Here is a 26,350-nt window from a genome sequence, read left to right on the forward strand (position 1 = left end):
TAGATATATGTTTAAAACTAATTTTGAACGTAGGAAAGATTTTCATTTTTTTCTTAAAGGATGGATATCTTAAAAGCATTCATCTAGATGCAGAAATTTTAATTTGCTTTCTGATTATTTGTACAACAATGTTTAATTTTAGGGGACCAATCCGAACAATCGAGTGGGAGATGTTGGACAAACGGAAATTTTATCCTTACTCGATGATGTCTTCCTTCACTGTCAGATGTTTTCTGTATCCTTTGACACTTGTTAGAACCAGATTACAGGTATTTTATTGCTAGGTTTACGTTTCAACTTAAGACACGACTTTAACTGATTAATTATTATACAATTAAAGTAACAGGAACTGTGTTTGTGTACTTAAGTGTACCGAATGCGCTTGCTAACCATCCTTTAAGAGTTCTCCTTTACAGTGCATGTAGTGCAATTGTGTATTGATAACCATTATTAATTTTTCTGTTAGTTCATCTGAATAAAGTCAGGATCACTTAATTTACATTAAAACCTCTAGTCTTCATTGGAATATATATTTTGATGCTCTTGTATGTTTCTTTGTTATTCAAAAGCTATTTTATATGAATTTTAGATATTATTTTAGGTTCAACATCACAATGCCATATATAGCGGAACTTTTGATGCTTTCCGCAAGATTTTACAGCACGAGGGTGTCAAAGGACTCTACAGAGGATTTTGGATCAGCTGTTTCCAGGTAAGTTTGTTTTTAAATTACGTAGTACGGGCGAGGACTTTTAGTGGAAACACTAATTTCAGGCATAACAGCCAATTTTCTGTCCAAGCATTCAAATGACAATGTATCCAGGAAACAAAGTTTTGAAGAAAATAATTAGAAAACTTAATTAATTTAAAATCAAGTAGGTACCTATCTACTTCAAAAGATAATGTGTTTTAGGTGGTGTCTGGAATATGTTATGTATCCACCTACGAAGGAGTCAGACATATCCTGGATAAAAATGGAGTAACAAACCCAAAAATCAAATCTTCAGGAATTTAAAGCTTATTGTGTTCATGAGAAAAAAAATCTGAAAACTACTGTCTTAAATATGATAAGTATTAACCTTTTTCCCCCCAATGCTCTAATACATTTCCCATAGATAGGAGTGTCAGGTTATCCCACAATCTCCTTTTTTTTATGATCTAGCATTATAATCATATCAACAATTTCTTTTTTTTTGTTCGATTAGCCATAGTTTCTTATGGGTTGAGACACTTTTGTATAGCCGTAAGGGCCAGCTTAAGCTCCACGTTCAAGTATGACTTGACACGCTGTCTCATGAGAGCTCCTCGTTATTACCTCACCCTCGCCGATTTTGAGTATGGCAGGTGTCCCAGATTACGTCACCGTAAATTCGTAATGAATGACATTCTCCTCAGAGGAGCCTGGGATTAAGGGATGTGTTGGTATTATACACTTGATTCTTATGCATCCAAACTACCTAACAATCTCCCTTCTAACGCAACTGGGGGAGGTTGGGTGAATCCACATTGGAGAATTTGAGACAACATGTTGTGATTGCAACACGAGTGGATTTGAACTCGAATTCTCATCACCGTAGCTCAGTGCGTTACCACAGAGCTATGGTGCCCCTTAAACAATTTCTTTGAGATTATTGACCTAACCCATGATCAAAATAACATAAAACATGTTAAAGATAATTTACAAAAGCTACCATAAAAGGGGGGGGGGGGGGGCGAAAGTGACACTTTTTGAAACCAAAACTAAGAGTCAACAAAGGAACTCAACTAAAAAAAAGAGTTACAGGTCTGAGATTTTGCATGGCAGTTGCTTTATAGGGGTACAATATGGAACTGTGAAGAAACGGCGGCGCAACCGCCGAAAACCGCCGTTTCCCGCCGTAATTTTTGTTGCCTTTTCTCGGCGGTTTTCGGCGGTTGCGCCGCCGTTTCTTCACAGTTCCATATTGTACCCCTATAAAGCAACTGCAATGCAAAATGTCAGACCTGTAACTCTTTTTTTAGTTGAGTTCCTTTGACTTTTAGTTTTGGTTTCAAAAAGTGTCACTTTCGCCCCCCCCCCCCCCTTTGTAAAAATCATGTCTTTAGATTTCTCAGGACACAAAGTTCATTTAGTATTTACGTTAAGCTTGTAAATATTGTTAGTTGGTGGATCATGTGCAAGCTTGGTTGGTCAGACTATCATTGTTCCTTTTGATGTCATTTCACAACATCTTATGATATTAGGCCTGGTCTCTAAACAGGTAACAACATTTTGGTAACGAAGCTGCTTTAAAAAACTCAATTGGTGCATGGGTTGTTGATTTTCTGCCTGAAATATTTAATATTAGCAACCACACCCCTAGAGACCTCTGGGTGCATTTGAGGTGTGAGGGGGGGGGGGGGGGGGAGTAGATCCCCTCCTGTTTTAATTTTAGTTTTTAAAAGAAAAAGTAAAAATTTCAAGCAAGCATCTAATTTTTAACATTCTGAGCTACACTTCTCCTTAACCTTACAATGCATGTGTGCATAATGTTTTTTTCTTGTTTAGGGAAAATCAGTTTCGGCAAATCCTTTAGCAATAAAAACCGAAGGTAGAACCAAAAGTCAGATCACGTGGGACGTCACTAGGACCATCTACTACAGAGATGGTTTTAGGTAAACATTTTTTGCAACAGCATCTGCCATACTTCGGCCACAAATAGGTAGCTTCGATTAAAATACATTTGAATTGGCGTGAAGCGTATGCAAAAACGTACCATTATTTCTTACCTATATAGATTTCTTTCCCTCTACCCATCTCAATTTCTTTCCCTAATTTACATAGGTACTTAAAAAAGGGGGAAATATTCTTATTTTAAATTTGGGGGATGGGATTATGGAAAATATATACCAATTTACCATGGTCAAAAAATCAAATCAAAAGGTGGTACATTTAAATGAATTTTAAGTTTAAGTTATTTTACTGCAGGGGATTTTACCGCGGATATTTGGCAAGTTTAGCCAACTATGTGCCTAGTAGTGCGGCTTGGTGGACCTTTTATCAGTTATATCAGGTTAGATTTTTTTATGACAATGTTCATAAATATTTTTTTGAATGGTACCTAATATATAAGCAGTAAAGAAACTAAACGAACATGATCGTTAATTTTCAGTCGGGTAGTGCGGGGTTATTCCGGTCAATTTTTTGCTTCAACTTAAAAAAAATCATACTTCCCAAAAAACTTTTTCGGTTTTTAAGAGTGCAAATGAACGATATGGCAATAACGAAGAAGCCTGTCTTGGTCCCATTAAGATCTCGCAACTAGAAGTCGGTCAAAAATCGGTTTTAAGGGCGGCGGTTGGCCTATACCGGAATAACCCCACCGGTGGGGCTATTTCGGTCAGTTGACTTTGGGGGGGTGGAACACCCCCTTAAAATATTTTTAAAACATTTTAAACTATGAGTAGAAAGCTGAGGTCATTAGCTTTCTAACGGTACTAGTCGCATGCAGATCAGACAATTTTTTGACCACATTTTGCCCATTTTAAAAAAGTCGGTAAAATCGCAAAAAAAAACATCGATTTTTTTCATGCAAACTTTTTTTAAAAAATCATACTTTTTATTATATGATTAGGTTTTTTTTAAGCTTTATACATAAATTAGAGGCAATTTCTGATTCGCAGGTCTTGGAATTTCTTGAAAAAAGTGATTTTTTCCTAAAAAATTTTTAATTTTAAAAATCCTGCCAGTTTTGACAGCAGTTTTTGATACATTTTTTCTTGTCTCAAATTGGCTAGGATTGACCTACAAGGGTGGTTAAGGTGTCTAAAGATGCAAAATTACATGCCTGACAATTAACTCGAAATGATATGGGGTCTAGATCTAATATTTTAACACATTTTATGCAACAGGAATTTTGAAAATGCAAAATCTTGAATATGTACTCTAAATCCTGGAGATAGAACCCATATCCTGGGTAGCTTTTGTTAGGACATGCAAAGAGCTTTCAATAGACACCTTAAACACCTTTCTAGCTTAATCCTAGCCGATTTGACATAAAAAATCCAAACCGCGCAAAAATCGCGAACACCCTCTTATACAAAAAAGATGCAAGGGTTTCATATGGAATTTTAAATCTTCTAGCAGTCTTTCTAATAGACATACCCCTTCTCACATGAGCCAATGCAGCTGATACATCTTCAGGGAAATATTTAAGGCGTTCCTTTGGGTGATATACTCTTCCCATTACTATAAAAATGTGTCTGAAAAATTTTTAATGTCTTTACAAATTGAAAAGCTTAGGCAACAAAACATGACATAATACAAGCAGTAAAATGACTAGTAATGTACATCACACAACAGGCAATGCAATGATTAAAGCTTAGGTCATGCATTTAGGTTGTTTATGCTTCCAGATCACCTAAATAAAACATTAGGGTATTATACAGTTATAAATACAGTAATAAAAAAAAGTAAAAAAAGTGACCGGAATAGACCCTTTTTTTGAGACGAAAAAAAAATTATGAAAAAATTAGAACAATGCCTCCAATTGCAAACGATAAATGAATGCCATATCTTTCATTTTACAAAAACCCGGGGCACTATGGGCAAAAAATAGCAAATTTTGTCATTTTTTTCCTGTTATACTTTGGTGGATGAAATATGCACTATAGGTTAGCAAATTTCTTCTAGTTTGATTAAACATTTAAAAAAATATAAAAATTATTATTTTTACATAAAAAAATCGATTTTTATTTTTTTATAAGTTTTTACCGTTGACGACGATATTTAAATTTTCATAGTTGCCTGTAGGGAATATGTGAACAGCTTCAGTAGCAGACGGAATAATGTAGGGCCCGGGGATTATATAAGAAGATTTGGGTTGGAAAAGTTTCACACATTCATATTGTTTATTCATATTCAATTAAAAGGTGTTAATTTGTAAATTAAGCCGCCAATAACTGACTAATTGGCGAGTTTTATGAAAGGGGTTTTCTTTTTATTGGGATGTGTAATAAAATATTAAAGGCGGCAATTTAAACAGAAATGACAGAAGGGACATTAGGATGCATTAAACCAATCAGAATTACAGATTAAATTTATTGGGGTATACTTTATTTGTGATAAACTCATTATATAGCATATCAATAAAAAAAAGGTTATTTAGACTGTCTTTAAAAATCATCATAAAAAAAGGATATTATTAAAATAGCTGTAGTTATTTGTATTTAATTGATACAGGAATCATCATGCTAAGTTTAAAATTGATAGGACAATACTAATTTCCAAATGCTTAGATTAAGTATAGGAGCTGTACATTACATACGGATGGACACTACATATGGAAAAGCTTCGAATTTTGAAAAAGCATTATTGAAGGATTAAAAATAAACACCTCCAAATTACCCCTACCCTTTACTATCCCATAAGTTCGAAGATTTTACTCAAATTTATTCCACTAATAGCCTATCACACTACGGTCACCAATACCTCAGAAACTTCGGTGATCTTGCAAAACAGCAAATTTTTAATTTTTAGAGAAAATGGAATAAATCTTTTTGATTATGTAAACTAGGTCCCTCACCCTCAAAGTAACATAAACATCAATAGAAACTCATTTTACAATGAGTATATTTAGATTGTTAGTTTGTAGTATTGCTTAATAATATTCACTAAATTAAGTTATTTAATTTCATTTAAACAATTGCTGTTTACAAAACAATGTCACCGTGAATTCAAAATAATGAATAAATGTCAAGGTGTAAGCAAGGAAATGAGAATCATATTGATAAAGATTAATGATTTTATTTCCTCATCCTTTGTTGTAAAGTGATATAAAGGAATTTATGACCACTCCAGGAGATTAAGAAAGGAAACTAAATAACAGATGTAGAATTAAAGAAGTAATAATGGCGTTCAATCCAATCTGCAAGAAAATCAATAATACCCAAAGTTTGAAAGTGATAGAATGGTTTATTGGCAATAAAGGTAAAAAAACCTTAGCTTTGCTTATAATTCTGGTCACAATAAAATAACCAGTAAAAATACTCTGTTCCAATAATCAATCATCCCAAAAGTGTACACTTTAAATAATAGTAAAAATACTTAATTCAACAAATACGAGTTTGTATAAGTATTATTATGTATCTGTTATATGTATTTGCTCTAAAATAATAATTCAACAATACTTACCGAAGTACCTATTCATGTTTAAAGCAAAAATGTCTTTTTTTTGGATTTATCATATAATGCAAAAATATTCGTCTTTTTTTAGGAAACATATTATAAATGCAATTTTTTTAGTTATATTTTAAGCACATACTCTCAAGTATTTCCCCCCCTTCCCTAATAGTATGAGTATTAGTATTCCAAATCCTTATCAAGCTTACATTATATTCCCTCTGAAACATATGTTGACGGTCATATGAACATATATACATATGCATATATATGTATATATATTTATGTATTACATAGATGCTACGACATACATCGTCTTACTTTTATTTTTCTTACGAAATATATAATTTTAATGAGTATTTTTAGGCACTAATAACTCTGTTAGTCGGCAAAACCGAGAAAAATGCCTTAAGTAAAGTTAATTCCTCATAATCTAAGCTACAAAATGGTGTCAAAATTTTTTTGAGAAAATGTGAGAAAAAAAGTTAATGTTTTTGATTTGCCCATAGTGCGGGGGTCGATAGGACTTACCATTTTTTCACAATTTTAGATTGAACATGGCCTATTTTGAAATTTTTTTTTGCAAAGGGGGGGGGGCGAAAGTGACACTTTTTGAAACCAAAACTAAAAGTCAAAGGAACTCAACTAAAAAAAGTGTTACAGGTCTGACATTTTGCATGGCAGTTGCTTTATAGGGGTACAATATGGAACTGTGAAAAAACGGCGGCGCAACCGCCGAAAACCGCCGAGAAAAGGCAACAAAAATTACGGCGGGAAACGGCGGTTTTCGGCGGTTGCGCCGCCGTTTCTTCACAGTTCCATATTGTACCCCTATAAAGCAACTGCCATGCAAAATCTCAGACCTGTAACCCTTTTTTTAGTTCAGTTCCTTTGTTGACTCTTAGTTTTGGTTTCAAAAAGTGTCACTTTCGCCCCCCCCCTTTTTTGCAACTTTTTGAGGGCAAAAAAATCACAGAAGGAGTGATCTGACAAAAATTTGCTGAAGTAAGAAATGAAAGTATAGGCAATAAACTACAGCTTTGCTTTTCTGAAGATCTCTCGCAAACGTTTAGAACACCGTTAAAAAACTGTTTTTAAAAAGTTGGTCGAGTGACCGGAATTAGACCCCCCTACCGCATTAACCCCGCACTACCCTCCTTTCATTTAAATGACTGTCAAGCACTTGACCTTCTCCTTATTTTTGAACAAAAGGAGAGGTTGAATTTAATTCCCTTGCCTAATCACTGTGGTTGCTCTAAACCTGTTGGTCTACACAGTACCTAATCTGCCTAAAGTAATAAAAAAATAAAGGTGTAGGTTAGGTATACAATAAAACTAAAATATTACTATACCTTTTTACCCTTGTTATAAAATGACAAACGTATAGATCATAAAGGTGGTCTGTACTCAACAATGCTTTATGAGGGGAAACTCCAAATTTTCTGCTGTCAATTTGTTTTAAATCTGCCAATGTGCTTACATTTAAGATGTAATATTAATAATTAACGCTTTTAACATTTTACTTATTTAACTATTTTATTAAGCATAATCAATTAAATAATTCTATCATGTCTGTTTGTTTTCAATAGGTACCTATTAAACAAAAAACAATTAAAATGAAATTATTGGTGTCTTGATCAAAAGTATTAGTATATTAACCTTATCTTTTACATTACAATGTTAAAGAAAGACAAAAACATTAAATAAGTATTCGATATCAAGTAAAATATAGTTCTCTGCTTATTCATAAATTCAGTTTGTCCAAAGATCTTTCTAACCGTTTGGACCAACAAAGGAAATACACCAAATTCAACTCATCATTTAAAGCTATAAAATCATTTAGGAAATATTGACCACGTTGCCTCCCTTACTCCCTCATACTGGAACACAATGTGTAGCTGCTGTTATGTCAGGTATGTGGATAGATAAATATATGATAGACAGACAGCCTTCCTTTTTTGCAGATAGTCTGCTAAACAGTTGAAAAATATCAAGTTATGCAACGAGTATTACTAAGAGTAGGACAAAATAGAATTTAAAAAGTATAGGTAGAATGACAATTAAGCATATAGAATATCAATAACATTCTTTCAGGGTTGTAATTTATCTACAAGTACCTTATTATAGCAATAAAAAAAGAAATTATTTTATTTAGGACATTAAACCTATTTCTTTTGTTAGGATGCACGACTTCAATAATAACAAACCCCATGGACCTTGTGAGAACTAGGGTTCAAGTGCAAAGAAGGTCTATACCAGAAACTATCAGGTATCTACTTGTTTTAACAGCGTAGTTACATCATACCTAACTTTATCCTGTGTACATACACATACACTATGATGGACGTGTGGTTACATTATGGCTAAAATACAGATCATGAGGAGTTCTGGACTGGAAACTATGTAGAATAGATTGTCCTTGTACATTTTTTCAACAAATAAATAAATGCTTGTAAGATAAATATCAGACAGGATTATGTAATAAAAAGATTTAATCAGAATTTGACTTGAAAAAAATTGTAGGGTAAGGGGGGGGAAATTTCGGTTTTTTTTCGTTTTTTTTGAAAAAAAATGGGGTAAATATTAATATTTTCAAATGAAACCAAGACCAGTAGAAAGCTTACGGAAAGGACTATCAGGTCCTAAAAGGACATTATCCTAGGACTTTTAGAAGTTGGCCGAAATTGACCGCAAAAAAGTTACCGATATTTCCCCACCACCGGGGGAAATATCGGTAATTTTTTTCAACCTAAAAAAAATCGATGAAAAACGGCCAAACGGCCAGTCGAACATAAATAATCATAATTAGTATAGGTTATAGGGATTATCCACAAAAAGTTTCATAATGATCGGACTATTCCTTCTATGTTAAAAATGAATTTTTTTGAAAGACGCGAATTTTCGATTTTTTTTTTCGAAAAATTTTTTTTAAAAAACTTAAAATTAATATAAGAAAAAAACGTATTTTATTACTTTTTAGGCCTGATCCTAAAAAAGCTCACATTGAACTATAGATTTAGCCCAAAAAACATGAAAATTGATTAAAAATTGACCTCAAAAATTGAATTTGAAGCAAAAGTGTCATCTTTGCAAAAAATCTTGACTACATTTTAACCTTAAAAAAATCGATGAAAAAAGGCCAAACGACCAAACAAGCGTAATAAATCATAATTAGTATAGGTGATTGGGATTAACCACAAAAAAAATTCATAAAGATCAGACTATTCCTCCTATGTCAAAAATATTTTTTTTTCAAAGGACCAGAAATTTTGATTTTTTCCTCGCAAAATTTTGATTCAAAAAATAAAATAAATTTTTTTTTTGTTTTTTATCTGTTCTATTCATTTTTAGGCCTAATTCTTAAAAAGTCAATATGGAATAATAGATTTGACAAAAGAAAACATGAAAACATGACCTTAAAAGTTGAATTTTAATTTCTTTTGAAATTACCGATTTTTCCCCCGGCGCCAACTTTGGTCATTTTTGAAAAAAATATTAACCCGATTTTAAAGCTCTCAACGGATTTGGAAAAAGCGGGCAACTTCTAGTTCAAAAAGTTTTTCAGATCAGCTCTAGGTCTTACCAATTTTTGTGTAGGTCGATCTTTACACACCTACTAAAAAATGTTTGGAAAAAAAAAATTTTTCGTCCAACTTTGAGACCCAATAAGTACCCTTAATATTCATCTCACAAAAAATTCATTGTATACTTTTTTGTAGGCAATTTAATAAGGAACAAATTTGCTTTTATGTTTTTTTCTGTCATTTGAAAGGAACATGGAGAAAAAGGTCATTTAATGAAGGTAGGTCGAAATTACCGAGAATAGCCCCTTACCGAAACTTCCCCCCCCTTACCCTAGTACTCTTATAAAATTACTTTACTATAAAGAGATTTTTATTTAATATTTAGGTTTCTATGGGCAACAGAAAGACTGAGAATCTTTAGCAAGGGGTTGACAGCTCGTATGACTAGCTCAAGTATTTACAGTCTTGCCATTATCCTCGGCTATGAATCTGTTAAGAAAATGAGTGTTCTTCCAGCTTATAAGGTTTGTACTACATGATCTAAGAAACAGTTTAACTCGGTTCTTTAAGAAAATATGAGTGGCTTTAAATGTAGCATATTTTTATTTTTAGAGGAAAAAAAGAAGATTTCTAACTTAATTTTAAATGACTGAAAATAATTGCTTGATACTATGAGAGTATTTAGGTACATTGATCACCTACCTATCTAGCTACACTTGACTTGGATATTCCTCTATCTTACTAGTTAAATTAAGTTAACACAATTGTTTTTATAAAACTTAATATTTCTTATTGTCTTAGGATGAAGTACGATGGTAACAGATGGAGAGAAAAAAGAGCTCATTTTTTGTTAAATTATGTACTATGTACAACAGAAATGATGATTGATAGAAGAACTATAAAGAAAATAGTCATTATTACCAGTAACGTCCTATACAGTTACAGTAAGAATAAAGTTATGCAAATATTATATTTATTTCAGTACTTTAAAGCGTTGCCCTGTTTTCATTCCAAAACCGAAAATTAAAATGAACAAATGTCGACCTAAAATATTAAAATGTTTGAAGCATAAATATTTTCTATGGGTTCATATATAAATGATATAACAATGTTTTAATTAATCGCACTGTTTGGCTTAATGTTTAATTATTTCAATTAATTAGGATGAACTAAAGTTGGGCATATGCCTGATTTTCTAACCACGAACTGATTATCGCAGGTGTCCTACTTTAAGCTATGCTATCCATGTATTGTATAAGTAAGTAATGCATAGAAGCTTTTCAAATTACAAGGTGTGGGTAGACTCGAACCTTGTACCTCCAAAACTGTTCCTAATTAAGAAACTTAACAACTCAATATGTAGATTAAAGTACTGAAATAAATCAAATGTTTACGTGTGAAGAGAAGGCAAAATAGTTTTTGCCAAGTGAAAACGGCATTGTTAAACTTTCTAGTCTTTGTTAAGTTTTATATAAAAAGTTAATTGTTAATATGTTTAACGTAAAATTTAAATATATTTGTATGTATAATATTTTACAAAATAATATTATATTTCTGGGATGATTGTCTGCGGATACTTATGTGAAAAATGATAGGTTTCATAAAATTTTTATTGGCCATAGCAAACCTTAGTTATGTACTAGCTAAAAAAGAAACTGTGCCTTTATTTTCATTTTTGTTTCTGTAGACAATTTGTAAAAAATAAATTCTTGACAGACATGGTTTATATTTGGTATTTTGAACCAGTTTGAATCTGATGGAAATTAAGGAGATTTTTGGGCGTTAATTTAAACGTTGATAAGGTATAAATTGGCACAAGCGATTTTTTATTTCTTATTTTCTAAAATAATGTTTTTGTAACTGAAAGCAATACAACAAAGTCGAGAATATATTAATTGATGTATGTATTATATTTATAATTATAGATCAGGTTTATAGGGTATTGGATCTACTGAAGTTCATACAAAAACATTGCTTCAATTTGACCTTTCTACAAAGCTATAAACTGTATGGGTGGCTAGAAGATCAAATTTGATAATATTTGTAGCGTTTATTCTTCAGCGAGGATTTTTCTGTACATTATTGTAATAAAACAGTCTTACGATTTTAACGACTAGGCCGTTGGCCCATAGCAACTTGGTTTAAGGGTAAAGTTCCATTAAAGCAATATTTTACCGAGAACTGAAGTAGACCCGATTTTTGAATGTAGTTAATATTGAATTGATATATATAAATATCTTATATTAATTTAGAGTACAAAAATATGAAAAATACATTCTGTACTTTAATTGTCAAAAGTTAGCCTCCTTTTTATTATTTTGTCAAAATCATTTTTTGTTTTTTTTGTAGTACCTAGTAGATAACAAGAGTTTTTATAATAAGGAAAAAACATCACACTTAAATTGATTTTACTTGATATTAAAACATGAAAAATATTGAATTATTGTTTGTGATAAGTAAAAAAAATATTTTGTTTGTGATTATTATTAGTAATTAAATTAGTATGGCAGAAAAAAATGCATAATAACTAAAATATTTATAATAAAATATATCAGCAATTTATCTACAAAACTTCGAAGTTGTTGTAATTTTTTGTTAGTTATGCTACAATATATCCAGGGGATAGATGTCACTCAATGTCTCTTACATGCAAATAAAACAATGGAAATGTTTAAATTTGATCAGAGTTGCAGACACAGGTTAAAAGACTAATAGGTATAGGCCTTATAACATTTGACTATTTGTATTGTGAAAAGAGGCTAGGAGCGACAGTCATTTTTTCATTTATTAAAACTTTTGTTTACTATGAGATCTTATGTTGTAATAAATACATTAACGGACGAATTAGCTACTTATAAGAAGATGATATGCAGTTCAAATTATAAGATTTAGTAAGATCTTAGTAAGATTTGGGTTGGTCAGTTTAAATCTCGCTAATCCCTAAACCGCTTGATTTATCCATTTTAGGGAAGCGTCACATATTTCCCATAATAGATTTATGCTAATTTACTGCATGTCCATTCCTCTAAAAGCGTAGCGGTTAGTTCATATGAAAAATATAAGGATTTCCATGCTTTCATTATATCTCTTCCGTTTAACTTAGTGCTTTTCCTTTTATTGACAACTAGTGGCTACGTCCCTACAATCCAGGGGTCATAAAATTAGAAAGAAAATAGCCTAAAGCCATCCTAAGATATATGTTAAGCTTCTGTGAAAAGTATAACTCAATCAGACCAGTCATTCCGACATCTTAAGCTTCAGACAAAATAAAACTTACTAGGATAACACTATGAATACTCTTTTTAAAATGAGTAGATTAAAATCAAACACACAGTTTTTACCTTTTGACCTATGCTTGCAGCTCGACCCCTGAAAATACAGAAAATTAACTTTCAACAGGATTGTCTCCATAAATCTTGAGTTATTAAAACGGAGCTGGGCTTTGTTTAACTGATTTTGGTGACAGACAGGCTTTGAAAAGAAAATAGCTTCAAAAATCAGTTTTGCCTAAAAGGTATAGGCCTTATAACATTTGACTATTTGTATTGTGAAAAGAGGCTAGGAGCGACAGTCATTTTTTCATTTATTAAAACTTTTGTTTACTATGAGATCTTATGTTGTAATAAATACATTAACAGACGAATTAGCTACTTATAAGAAGATGATATGCAGTTCAAATTATAAAAAAAAAATATTTTTAAAACAAATCTTTATTTGCAATTGATTAGATTAAAAAAACAAAATTTTAAAAAGATTTTTTAAAATTAGTAAATCCTTGAAAATAAGTTTTGAATGCTCTGTGATGATTTATCCTGAAAAAAAGAGTCATTACATCGAAACATCTAGGTATGTTTTGTTAAAAGTAAAATCAACTTAGGTATAAAAATATAAGAACAGAAAATATTTAAGAAGAAAACTTGAACACTGAAATTTAGATTGTTTTTATTTTATTTTACCTTCAGATGTTTGTTTGAATATTTTAAAACACTTAACAGATTTCTGGCTTGAATCTAAAAAAATAGTTAATTTAACTATCCGCCCAAGTCTTGAATTTTAAAAGGTGTCTTAATTGATGTTGACATTTCAATATTAAAAAATGTTGAGCTTTTTCGTGGTAGAGTCTCGCTAAAAATGTACTGGCAGTGCTAATGCAATGGATTTTTTAAGATAAAACTTTTAGCTTTCATATATATTTTCTTTTGCCCTTTAGGACCAACTAGTCAGGCCAACATAATAGAAATTGATTAACCATCATTTCATCTTTTTTGAAAATTTTCTAGAATACGATACGATAGTATAGTAATGCTAGAACCAGAATGTAAATTAATTAGATTAGGAGCCTTTCTGGAAATAGTTATTACTGACTTGACAAATTACTATATAAAAGAAGCAATGATGTCTGACCGAGATCGCTGAACCCGTAGATCCTATGACATTCATTACTGCAAAACTTCTTACGGGTCACGAGAAAGTTCTGATAAATAAATATTGGAATGGTTTTGTTTTAGTTTACCTCAACTTCTTGGACACTTTCTCTTTTAATGCCAGTCTTCTGAAATTTGAAAATTTTAGACAAATAAATTTAAGTATAGTTACATTCCTTTTTTCATGTCTTATACAAACTAGTTAGGTTTTCTTGTATATCCTATAATTAGGGTTGGCAATCCGAATCCGGAATCCGCCAAATTTTTTGTCAATTTTGTAATCCGAATCCGGAATCCGTTTTTTAATAGCGGATTCAAATTTTTAATTGTTAGGCTAAAGTTAGCGTCTTGAGTTTTTTCTTTCAATTCCCCTTTTGGAAGGCAAAGATTATCATCATTATATATAAAACCTTTTAAAATCTGGTTCGATTCTCGGAAGTGAATTATAGAGAACATCAAGAACATTAATATTTAGGACATATAAAGCACATAAAATTTAAAAAAGCCTTTTAAAATATTGCTAGATTCCGGAATCCGCCATTTATTTTGGACGGATTCATGTAAGAATCCGAATACGGTCCAAAAATTGGACGGATTGCCATCCCTACCTATAATATAAATAAGTAAGGGTTTTCTTGTCTGAATCTTAATATTTCAATAACCACTTAACCGATTAAAAACTCCAATTTAGGGTAGATTCACATAGTTCCCAGAGTGCTTTTAGACATTTTATGACTTAAGTCTTGTGGGAAGATATTAGGCTATTTTTTTCAATCTACGAGTACAGAGCCCCTAGATGCTAGGGGCGCAGTCACTAGTATATTACATCTTAGTAAGATTTGGGTTGGTCAGTTTAAATCTCGCTAATCCCTAAACCGCTTGATTTATCCATTTTAGGGAAGCGTCACATATTTCCCATAATAGATTTATGCTAATTTACTGCATGTCCATTCCTCTAAAAGCGTAGCGGTTAGTTCATATGAAAAATATAAGGATTTCCATGCTTTCATTATATCTCTTCCGTTTAACTTAGTGCTTTTCCTTTTATTGACAACTAGTGGCTACGTCCCTACAATCCAGGGGTCATAAAATTAGAAAGAAAATAGCCTAAAGCCATCCTAAGATATATGTTAAGCTTCTGTGAAAAGTATAACTCAATCAGACCAGTCATTCCGACATCTTAAGCTTCAGACAAAATAAAACTTACTAGGATAACACTATGAATACTCTTTTTAAAATGAGTAGATTAAAATCAAACACACAGTTTTTACCTTTTGACCTATGCTTGCAGCTCGACCCCTGAAAATACAGAAAATTAACTTTCAACAGGATTGTCTCCATAAATCTTGAGTTATTAAAACGGAGCTGGGCTTTGTTTAACTGATTTTGGTGACAGACAGGCTTTGAAAAGAAAATAGCTTCAAAAATCAGTTTTGCCTAAAATTGGCCTTAATAATTATAATCAGGGCTCGGCAGCCGCGACTTTGCCTCAAACTTAAATTCGTTTAAATGCTTTTACAAATGTTGTGAAAAATGGAAATGCCTAAAGCGGTTGAGGTTTAGACTTCCAGCTGATTTTTAAAATTGTAAAAGGTTGAACTCTCTGAGGCTTACAGAATAATAGTATGCAGTTAGCTCCGAGATCTTAAGTATCAAAGAATACTTTACCTGGCTCCTCCAGACTCAGCCTCCAAAATTTTCACAATTTTCTTCACATCAATTGGAGAGTTTTTCACAAACATGCCTGCACAAACGTTTAAAGATTATAGATTTTTTGTAGATTGTAGATTTTTAGAGTATTTGCCTACATATATACATCAAACGACGAAATCTGAAGAGAAAAAAAACGAAACCTATACGTTATTTTTATCTGTTGTTAGTAGAATTAACGACCTTTTTATCTGCCCCCACAAATTATCATATTATTATAATTTATTTCGCTTTTTGGCAATACCTTATTTCTGCTACAAAACGAAATCAGTTATTTTTTTAAACATATTTAACGTAAGGCTTTATAGTGCTGATTTTTTTCTACCATAAAGGTGTTCAGAAACAAGCAGACAAATTGAACAGTAAACTATTTTGCAATGTATTGTATAACCTATGTTATATTGTAAGAAAGCTGTTAAAGTATTAATGATAAGCATTTATAAAACTGCTGTGTCTGTGTGACCTGGTCTGTGAATGTCTGCCTAACCCTACACTATTTGGTCTACTTGTGGTAGTCTTTCAGCAGTTAAAGCATTGTATTTCTTGCATGCTTCCTCAAAGTATCCCAACTAAAAATAATGATTTAACTAACCTACATCACTGAGATGATCATATAGTAGCGCTGTCGCGACCATAGCTCTCAAAACCAAACCAATTGTCACAGTATTCTGAATCTTTGATCTAAATAATAAGATTAATTTCCAACTTTGAAAGTGAAAAAACACTTTTTTATGCTACTATAAGGAGTTCTCACCCTGCGGGTCTCTCCTAACTTTACCTAAACTAAGCAATACTATATCAGCCAGATTTTGGATCTTTCTACACCAAACCTCTGAAATTAGCATAGCACATTTTAGATCTCATCAATAGAACAGACGAACATCCTTTTACTTTTTATTCAAGATGCTAAATTATTTTCTGGAAATACCTATGTTCTGAAGTAAGAATACCCATACAAATCTAAATCATCATATTTACATATAATCATCTTTACTTGCCGGAGTTAATAAGTAATTAAAGGGTTTGCAAAAAAAATGCGTAGATTTTTAAAATTTAATAGTAGAAAAATGTTGCACATACCGTTAGAACCGCTAAGAAGTCTATTTTTAGGAAATATAAAAACGATTCCTGTGCTACACATAGTTTAGGAGCTATGTGTTTGAGTCCCAACTGACTTCAAACTTTACTTGCGAGTAAATTTTGGGACATTTTACCACCTAGCTCCTAGATTATTTGTAGCACAGGAAGCGTTCTTATTTTCCAAAAAATACAGTTCATAGCAGTTCTAACGGTATGCGTAACATTTTACTACTATTAACACAAGCCGCGCAATTTGAAATTTAAAAATGTAGACATCTCTTTTTAAAAAAATATCTTCTCTAATTTTTAATTATGTTCTAAAATTTACTCGCAAGTCAATTTTTACGTCAGTTGAGACATTTTAACACGTAGCTCCCTAACCATACGTTGCAGAGGATTCGTTTTTATATTTCCAATAAATAGACTTATTAGCGGTTCTAATGGAATGAGTAACATTTTTCTACTATTAACACAAGCCGCGCAATTTAAATTTTAAAAATCTACGCATCTTTTTTGCACCCTTTAGCAAGTTATTTTTTATATAAGTTCTTATTAAATAACCTCTCATGTTCCTTTCTTTTTATACTATACAATATACATATATTTACGGTATATGTTCTTTTTATTAAAAGTAGAAAAAGATTAACACTAAAGCTTCCTATTTCATTAATATCTATTTTATTTATTGCAGGGTCAAGGATAAATATGGTTAAAATCAAACAGCTGTAAAGTTATATTTGATTCAATTTTATAAGGATGTACCTTTTAAATGCTGAGCATTATATAATTTTTTTTCTCGAATCTTTTACTCCTCTAACATCTTATTTTCTTGTCTTACATTTAATACTTATTTAATTTCTTAAACAAATATTTTTTAGTTGGTATTTTTTTATATTTTTTGTTTTCATTAATCTTTGTCTCTCCCTTTCCAATTTCTTAATCTGATGATAATAAATATTAATTTATCTTAGAAAGGGAAATATATAAACTGTTTTTATATCACGTTTATTGCAGTATATATTTTTGTTTTATAGTACAATCCTATAGTTTGGCGTACGAGTTTAAGTGTTTTCCTGGAATTTAATCCAATCTTATGTAATTATACATTGTATGACTAGGCGCATACACAGAGATTTAATAGTGAATGTTAGGCAGTTCTCTCAGATTTCTTTTCAGTGTTGTTTGTTTAGTAGTGTGCGGTATAGTAGAGGGGTATCAACACCCCCTTAAATGTGAAATTTGGTAGGTCTGCCTTCCAATTTTTTTCACCCTAATGGTTTCAGAATCGGTGTGTATGCCACTGGTTGTGCAAGACGAGAAAAGAGTCAAATGATTTAAAGACTTTTAAGTTTAACTTATTTCTTATGCTTAATTTAGTTACATAAAAAGATTGTCCTTTAAAAGTAATAAATCCTTAATATTAATGTGTTTACCAGGGAAGCAGATGACAATTAATCTTAAAAAAATTAACACTCATCCCTATTCCCCAATCAAATATGATACGCCATCAAAGTCATAAATTTAGCCGAGGGATACTGATATTCCATCCATTACCCCTTCCCTGATTTAGTCTGATTATATTTTATTTCCTTGCAGTAGTTAATGATCATGTCCAGAGGCACATTCTGATAAATAAATATAATTATTTATGTACATTTTATAGATTTACTAACACAAGTGTTATAACAAAGGTAATACTAATACCCCTATATTACTATTTAGAACTCAGGTTTACAAAACATTTCTGTTCATATTTTTATAGGACTATCATATGCATTTTTGAAAGAAAGTTGCTTTGTCCCATTAATTATATGATATAAGGGTAAAACTTATATTTTAAAGGGGTGTATGGTGGATTAGCAAGAGTAGACATTTTAAATAGCCAATCGGTCCAGTGGTTTGCTATATAATATCTATACCTATTTTAGTAAATAGGATAAAAACAAAACAAAAATTTGACCTGTTCAGGGTTTTTGAAGAAATGAGAGGCAGCATTGATTATTGTTTGTAACATTGGAGCTGAAAATTTATACATGGAAATAATTTGCCAGATCAAATAAATTAGGAGAATCAGCTAGAACACTTTTTTGATTGTTAATAATTTTTTTTGCTTTTGCAGGTACCCCATAACTGATTTTGCGTTTCTTCAAAAAAGATTTCAACTTCCTTAAATCGACTATAGGGTTCCCTTACAACCTCATTTTCTTCCAATACTTCTAAAATTAATTCAGTTTAATAGCTTTAAATACTTTGAAGGAAAAAGGATTAAAATTTTAGTTCACTGCTAGCTATTATTGTGTCAAAATTATTATACAGGGACAATGTTTATTGGGTGTTAACAATTAATACCTGTTTTAATATAGAAAGCAGCAAGATCCTGAAGGTCAATACCTTCCCCTTTCAGTTCTGCCTTCAATGTTGGATTTGTCACCACATGTCTGTTCATCACACTATAAACCAAAATTACTTTTTTTACATGAGATCTTAAAAACAGCTATGTTAGATACAAATCTTTTCAGTTTATTGGGTGTTTGTGTGAATTTGTTAAAGCGGAATAATGCCACCAGACCACCCCCCTCCCCCCAAAAAGTCTTAGTTTAAATCTTAATGTGAGATGATACAAATCTCAGCTCCTCTTTAGAATGTGAATTAAGAAAATATTTAAAACACAATACTATTTAAATTTTAAAAAGCTATTTGATGTATCTCCGTAATACTGCAGTTAATGCGGCACTAACTTATTTGATTGATGTAAAATGTTCAGACAATCATTGTTATTTGTAGCTACGATACTTAGTTTTTTCATTTGTCTGTTAAGGATTTTTTTTATCTTTTTCTTTTGTTACTTTTATATAATAATGATATGTACCCCTTACATATATATTAGAGTAAAACACTAGAGGGGGAAGAGGTTAAATAACTGTATTTCCCTAACCCAATAACCTTGCACCGACTCTTAATTGGGTCTTTGAAGATCAACCAATGGTTTGATAATATTAACACAGCCAAGTAGCTGTAAACAATATTTTAGCAGACGAAAAAGGCCATCGGAAAAGGAGGGGGGAGTTAGTTATCTGTTTTTTTTGTAAAATTTATAAAACTGTTTCAACATATTTATGTATTGAAAATTTTACGAAGTACATTACCCTATTATGTTCTGAATACTAGAGGCTGCAAGCTTCAAATGATCAAACTTGAAAATAAAATTAAAATCAAATTGATTTTACTGAATATTTTTTTGGATGTTTAAAGATCTTTAATACGTATGGTATTTGATTTTAAATAGAATTCTACCCTGCTAAAGTATTTTAAAATCTTCCCTTCTTCTATTTATAAAACAGTACAAAATATATATAATTGATATATTTAGGAGTTATTTCTCCTAAATTAATACCTGCATTGCTAAATCCAATATTCTGCCAAACAGAATCAGATATTCATTATCCTCCCTAAAATAACAATTTGTTAATTAATCAACATGGTAAAAGAGTTATATCCAAATGAACTATTCTTCATATATACCATTATTAAGTTCATGCACTAATTTTGCGGAAGGCCACAGCAGGAAATAAATTTTAAGACTTTCACATATCTTAAGCTAACAGTTTATTATTTTAGTCTACAATTATCTGAATAATGTATATAACTTGAATCACAATGAAAATTTGTGTGTGTATTATGTGTTTCTATCTCATCCTCAGTTGATTAAATAAAATAATATTATGTCATGTAGACTATAGCAAAACACGATTTTGTCAGTTAAGTGCTTAAGGAAAATAAGGAGATATAAGATTTGTCGGTTTTCTATATTTTAGATCTGAACCACAAATGAATGTAAATAAAACTAATGCTTATCTAATGTTAGGTCAGGTTAAGTAAAGACAGGGATAAGGGATGGGAAACGTAAGAAAATATTATTCCAGGCCTATTTTCCAACTAGGCCTAAAAAACTAGTTTCGGGATGACGCAGTAGTTAGATTTGAAAACTATGAACAATGATGAAATAGCTATTATATGAATGCAAAGAAAAAAAGTATAGAATAGAATTCAGGTAGTTGATTTCACCTATCATAAAATATAATAAAAACTTTTCAAAGAACCAATATGTTAGTGGCTTTAAGTAGAATCCCGTTATTACTCCGCCAACCCCCCCCCCCCCAATTTAAAAAAAAGTTTTTTTTGAGATGGTTAAATCTGATTTATTTTCAAACATTTTAAGGGGGGATCTACTTCACCCCAAAATTTGTATATAGAAATAAACACCGCTTTAGCTCCCCAGCTTTAATAAATAAATTAAGTAGAATTGAATAAGTACATGGGTAACATTCTATCAACTAATTGTTCCATAGCAAACATATAAATTAAGAATTTAAAAAAAAAATTATTTTACGTTAAATATTAACAGAAAAGTTCAATTAAGTGTGCAATAATTTTTACCAAAATTAATGAAATTTTTTTTTTAACAAAACACAGTACACTTTTATTTACATATTGAACTAGTTTTGTATTTGTGATCATTTAGATGGGTTATCAATTCCACATGAAATGTAACTTTTAAATTGTCTAAAGACATGAGTTTTTCACATTGTTCTAAAGTATAAAATGTTGAATCCTACTCAGTTTTCAAAAAACGATCTCTCAATTTATGTTTTGCTATATGGACATTTATTAATGTGTAAATTTATTAATAAGTTGATGTGATTGAACGTCATATATATTGTTGTCATTCTAATAGCAGAAAGTTTCCATTGTTGTCATTCTAATAGCAGAAATTTATGTTTGCTTGAATTAATTTAGCCAATAATGAACTGGGGGACGCGTTTGTTATTAATTAATTGGTTAATGCTAAAAGCAAGTTTCAGGCTATTGGATATTGGCCTACGGCTAATGAGGAACTGGGGGAAATGAGTTGATTTTATAGGCAAAAAAGAAAAGTTGCCCCATCACTTTTAAAAGGAGGCTGAGACCTAATTTTCGGTCAGGTTTCCCATCCCTTATCCCTGAGTAAAGATCCCATTAGTAATAGACAATCAGGGAGAGGTCCCCGTAGGGTTAGTCAAGAAATAGGTTTGATTGAAAGCACCAGAATTGTAAGAGAAGCCATTGCTTACAAATCCCTGTAATCCTGTAATGGGGAAGAAGAATAATTAATTACTATGTATGTATATTTATATTGTATATTCTAGAGTGTGAAATTTTATTCTACTAGGTAATTAGTACTATATGTATATTGAGATTGTAGTATTGTATCTGTTCAATTATTTAATTCTATCGGTTTTTACTCTCGATTATTTTTTTTGTTGTCATCTCATCCTTATGTGTTAAAATAACATGGTGGCTACGTTTCTGTCTGTTTGAACCAAAATATCTTGCTATCCATTAACCCGATATGATTCTCCAGTGTATGATTCTTGTACAGTGTAGCTTCTTAGAGGGCCTGGAATGGTTTATAACTATTTTTTGGGAGGGTACCACAACCCTACCAGGAGAAATCGACCTAAGAAAAAAATGTCCCCCACAAAAAATGGTTGAAGGGTCGACCCCACTCCCCTTTTCCTATGTACGAATGTGATCTTAAAGCCCCATTTTTGATAAAAAAAAGCCTTGGTTTGATTTATTTTATCTTTATTTACGTAAGATGTTTAAGTTTAAAAACGTTGTGTGTTATAATGATTAAATGCATCAAATAGAGAATAAATCAGTGAAATGGCTCCTTTCCATCAAGGTTAATGTACAACATTCTACATGGAAATTCACAGATATTGGGATAAACATTTGAAAAATCTTTCAAACAAGATGTTTGTCTGTCTATTAATCTTGTGATATTACCATCCTTTGCCAAGCTGATATTATATAATAAAAATTCTTTTCTCGTATTCATTCGAATCCGGTGGATGGGAACCGGTTATCATCCATACGAAAAAAACTATGTCTAGCATCGTATTATATCCAGCTTTCTACGAATATAGAAATGTACAATCAGGGATTAAAACTAGTTTTAATCTTATAATTGTACATTCTATATCCACGGAAAGACGTTTATAATACGATGCGAGAAATAACTATTAAAAAATATAGTAATCAAGTGAAAAACTAAATAAATTACCAGGGATCGCCATCCGCCAAATATGGACGGCAGTGATTTGCTTAAACTGTTTTTAAACTATTTTTAAAAGGTATATTAAAAATATACTTTGACATCTGTAGAATCATACTGCAAAGCCAAAAATGAGAACAATTGCCCACATCAAATTTTATTAGGATTTTAAAGTTTATTTTTTACTATGGATTAAATAATTTTTACTGAATCGTGATGTTTCTTCCCTTTGTAGGTAAAATACTCAGCTTTTAGAGTGTCTTGCTTCCTAAATATTGTATGCTAGTATACAGTAAAGTTAGGTCTTTTGATTTTATCTATCAATACTAATTAAAAATTAATTCTTTACAATATATCAATGAATTAACATAAAAATGTTTCATGTCTATTATACATTAAAACACATAAAAATTGGCTGTAAAGGGTTAAATAAATTAAGATGACAACAAATGTTTATGCAATACAACAAATTTATTTTTGTCACATATACAAATATGATATAAAATAAGATTATTCAAACATATTTTTAAAAATATTTTTAATGATTTTTTAATGAAATTAATTGTTTAAGAAAAAAAATTATTTCCATTGAACAGAGTAATGTTTTTTTTATTGTATCAGTATAAAGTGAATTATATAAAATTGTTCACTAAGTTACAATATTACACGAAGTAAAAAAAGACCTTTTGATCTGGTAAAAATGACCAGAGCAACTGTAAAAATTAATCTTTAAATCCCCCAAAAAAGTTTATTGGGGACTTAATTCAAATTTGGGCTCTGCAGTCTGATTCTATAGGTGTCCTAGTATATTTTTGACCCCCCATTCAAAAATAGTTTAAAAACAGTTTAACATGTTTATGTTTGGCCTACTGTTGCTGCCGAGCTCAGAAAACTGCCCGTTTTTCGTCCATCTGCTAATTTACATATATATTCATGACTTTTTATGTAAGCAGAGGGAAAAAGACAGTGCTTTAAATACAAATCTTATTCTTTAGAAGATAATGCAAAATACGTTGTTCCGTAAGATTGCAATTATCACAAACGAATGCGAGTTAAAAATCTGTATGTTTTAATTGCAACCACTAATCAGAGCTATCCGCAACGACGAAGCTGGACACAAATTAATTGTAGAAAAGACTCACCTACACAAAAATGCACACAGCTTAATTTAGTGAAAGTTTTCTGGGAAACAAAAATAGTTCTTAACAACTTTGACACTAGACATTATAGCGAAGCTTAAACTGTGTTTTTTTATGTCAATTATTTGTTTATTCTAGTATTTTGTTATATGTGTATATTTTAAGATCTCCAAAACGGTTGCCTTATGATACTAACTGTAGAAGTATATACTTAAAGTTTTGAAAGTAAAGTATTGGATAATTATGACGAGTTTTGTTATTCTAAAGTAATATTAATCTTTGGCAATCTTTGTCTACTTATGGAAAGGTTTTGCTTCCAAGAAATTTTGTTAGGTAATGTTAAAGTTTTGAGTTATTATTTATGATAAACTTAGAAAACAAACTGCAAATATTTCTTTTCAGTTAGGGCTTTTAAGTATTTGATATTTACGAAACTGGAAAAAAATCTTTTCTTGGTACAATAGTTTCTTTTATGGTCTTTGACAGATTAACTTGATTTAGTTTTAAAGATAAACTGATTAATGTAAATTTAGACATTAAACTAGAAAAAAAAACAATGCAGGTAGACATACAACACAGACATATTGACTACAGTATGACGGACAGATAGAAAGAATTATAGGTAGACACACATGGAGTGAGGATGACAAAACTTTGTTGTAAAATGTTGATACCTGAAAGGGGGGTTAGAGTTTTTAATTTGTTCAAGAATTTGGGGCATCAATTCTCCAATTTCATCATTTAATGTCATACATCTAAAAAAATAATTATTTGTTGTTATTAAGACTATTCTTAATTAACTGCATGGCTAAACGGCTGAATTTATTCACATTTTCAAGTAAATTTCAACTGCAAACCCTAAACTTTGCCAACTATGTTAATTTATCTTAATTATCTATGCCAGAAGATTAAACAAGGATGGCGAAAATTTATAAAATGAATTTCTAATATTCAAAAAATTAAATGATAAGAATTAGTATGTTCAGTGGTTGCTCAGTCATTATAGAAATTAATGAGGAACACTAGTTTCACACTGGTCGCCAGAAGGGAAAAGCAGTTTTTTGAAAGGGGCTATCTGAGATTATTACAGATTCTGATATATACATATATAGACTGATGAAAAATGCGAAAAACGAAATCAAAAGCGTTCCTTCTTGGGAGAAAATCCGGGAAAAAGATTTTAGCTATTTTTAACCTATAATTCACATTGGCAAGCCTGTAAAGAAATATACAGTAATTTTAAACATGTCATTGCTCAGCACCAAGAATTGGTATAAAAATGCTACACATACCATTGGAAAGCTCATAACCTCTAGTTTTCATATTGGTATATAACGTTTTTGTACTATTATTAGTTTTTGAGCTATCCTCTAAAGTATACTCAAGTTTTCAAAATGCAGTTTTTACTTGAATTTTAAGTTTGATACGTGTTACACAAACCTTTTTAAAATTGTATTGCTTAGCACCTAGGAGTTATATAATTATACAGGTATATTTGTATATTTTGGGTGCAATTAAAAATGTTCTTTGAAATATGTATAGTTTGTAGTAAGTGACAAGGAGCAAGGGGGGGGGGGGGAGTTTATACACTTATAGACAATGTAATTCAGTATTAAAAATTTTGCTCTGGATTTTTTTGGCTTGTTGTTATAGTTATCAACCTGATTCTTTTTGTAAGATCTCTAATATGATTAAATCTACCAGTAAAAATATTGAGAATTGAATCTTGGTACCACCCTTCTAGGGGATAGTGGGGTAAAACAGCTCCAAAACACTGAAATCTAAGCTTATTTTTAGAGATATCAAGCTAATTTTTTAATGTAAATTTTTTTGCATAACTAAGATATGTAGCCACAAAAGATTTCATTTTGGCACTTTTCCTCTAGGGACTAGCGGGGTATAACACCCACCAAAACACTAAAATTATAAGTTATGAGCCTATTTTTAAGATATTAAGCTGATTTTTTAAATTCAAAATCTATTCACATAATTGAGATACATAGCCACTAAAAATTTAATTTTAACACTTTCTTTCTAGTTGTTAGTGGGGTGAAACACCTTCAATTGTAAAGTTATAAGATCCAGGGGGGGTAGGGTGTTAATACAATCATAGGCAATGAAATTTAGTATAAAATATTGCTCTGGATGTTTAGGCTTGTTGTTATAGTTATCAACCTGATTATTTTTTGTAAATTCTCTTATATGATTAAATCTACCAGTAAACCTTAAGTTTGGCA

The 26,350-nt window shown here is 31.0% G+C and overlaps 3 protein-coding genes across 8 annotated transcripts in view; 1 reads left to right on the forward strand and 2 right to left on the reverse strand.

The window, feature by feature from the left end:
• Window positions 1-12,234, forward strand: part of LOC145317019 (eukaryotic translation initiation factor 3 subunit M-like) — a 91,791-nt gene extending 79,557 nt beyond the window's left edge. Inside the window, exons 3-13 of one of the 5 annotated variants that reach the window (XR_013878845.1) lie at window positions 143-269; window positions 602-712; window positions 914-1,005; window positions 2,141-2,240; window positions 2,528-2,634; window positions 2,948-3,032; window positions 7,983-8,052; window positions 8,321-8,408; window positions 10,049-10,187; window positions 10,465-11,602; window positions 11,873-12,234. Coding sequence is in view for 1 of the 5 variants with exons in the window: in XM_080157888.1 (XP_080014014.1) it covers window positions 143-269; window positions 602-712; window positions 914-1,005; window positions 2,141-2,240; window positions 2,528-2,634; window positions 2,948-3,032; window positions 7,983-8,052; window positions 8,321-8,408; window positions 10,049-10,187; window positions 10,465-10,482 (937 nt within the window). In the remaining 4 variants the exon portion in view is untranslated. Of the gene's footprint in view, window positions 1-142; window positions 270-601; window positions 713-913; window positions 1,006-2,140; window positions 2,241-2,527; window positions 2,635-2,947; window positions 3,033-7,982; window positions 8,053-8,320; window positions 8,409-10,048; window positions 10,188-10,464 lie in introns of all 5 variants that reach the window. The other 4 variants (XR_013878849.1, XR_013878848.1, XR_013878850.1 and 1 more) reach the window with 4 other exon arrangements.
• shop (sulfite oxidase) overlaps window positions 1-26,350 on the reverse strand; it is a 102,112-nt gene that overhangs the window by 9,228 nt on the left and 66,534 nt on the right. The gene's annotated exons all lie outside the window — the stretch shown is intronic.
• Window positions 13,348-26,350, reverse strand: part of LOC145317039 (uncharacterized) — a 79,519-nt gene continuing 66,516 nt past the window's right edge. The window contains exons 7-19 of one of the 2 annotated variants that reach the window (XM_080157925.1): window positions 24,788-24,868; window positions 20,272-20,326; window positions 20,024-20,070; window positions 19,227-19,327; window positions 18,838-18,896; window positions 18,467-18,502; window positions 16,726-16,757; window positions 16,390-16,478; window positions 15,756-15,831; window positions 15,359-15,386; window positions 14,177-14,215; window positions 13,620-13,673; window positions 13,348-13,475 (exon numbers count right to left, since the gene is read on the reverse strand). In XM_080157925.1, the coding sequence (XP_080014051.1) occupies window positions 13,428-13,475; window positions 13,620-13,673; window positions 14,177-14,215; window positions 15,359-15,386; window positions 15,756-15,831; window positions 16,390-16,478; window positions 16,726-16,757; window positions 18,467-18,502; window positions 18,838-18,896; window positions 19,227-19,327; window positions 20,024-20,070; window positions 20,272-20,326; window positions 24,788-24,868 (745 nt within the window). In that variant the 3' untranslated portion in view covers window positions 13,348-13,427. The remainder of the gene's footprint in view (window positions 13,476-13,619; window positions 13,674-14,176; window positions 14,216-15,358; window positions 15,387-15,755; window positions 15,832-16,389; window positions 16,479-16,725; window positions 16,758-18,466; window positions 18,503-18,837; window positions 18,897-19,226; window positions 19,328-20,023; window positions 20,071-20,271; window positions 20,327-24,787; window positions 24,869-26,350) is intronic. The other variant, XM_080157916.1, reaches the window with a different exon arrangement.

The sequence above is a fragment of the Acartia tonsa genome, chromosome 1, assembly GCF_053477335.1.
Source record: "Acartia tonsa isolate MP-2025a chromosome 1, ASM5347733v1, whole genome shotgun sequence".
NCBI lineage: Eukaryota > Metazoa > Arthropoda > Copepoda > Calanoida > Acartiidae > Acartia > Acartia tonsa.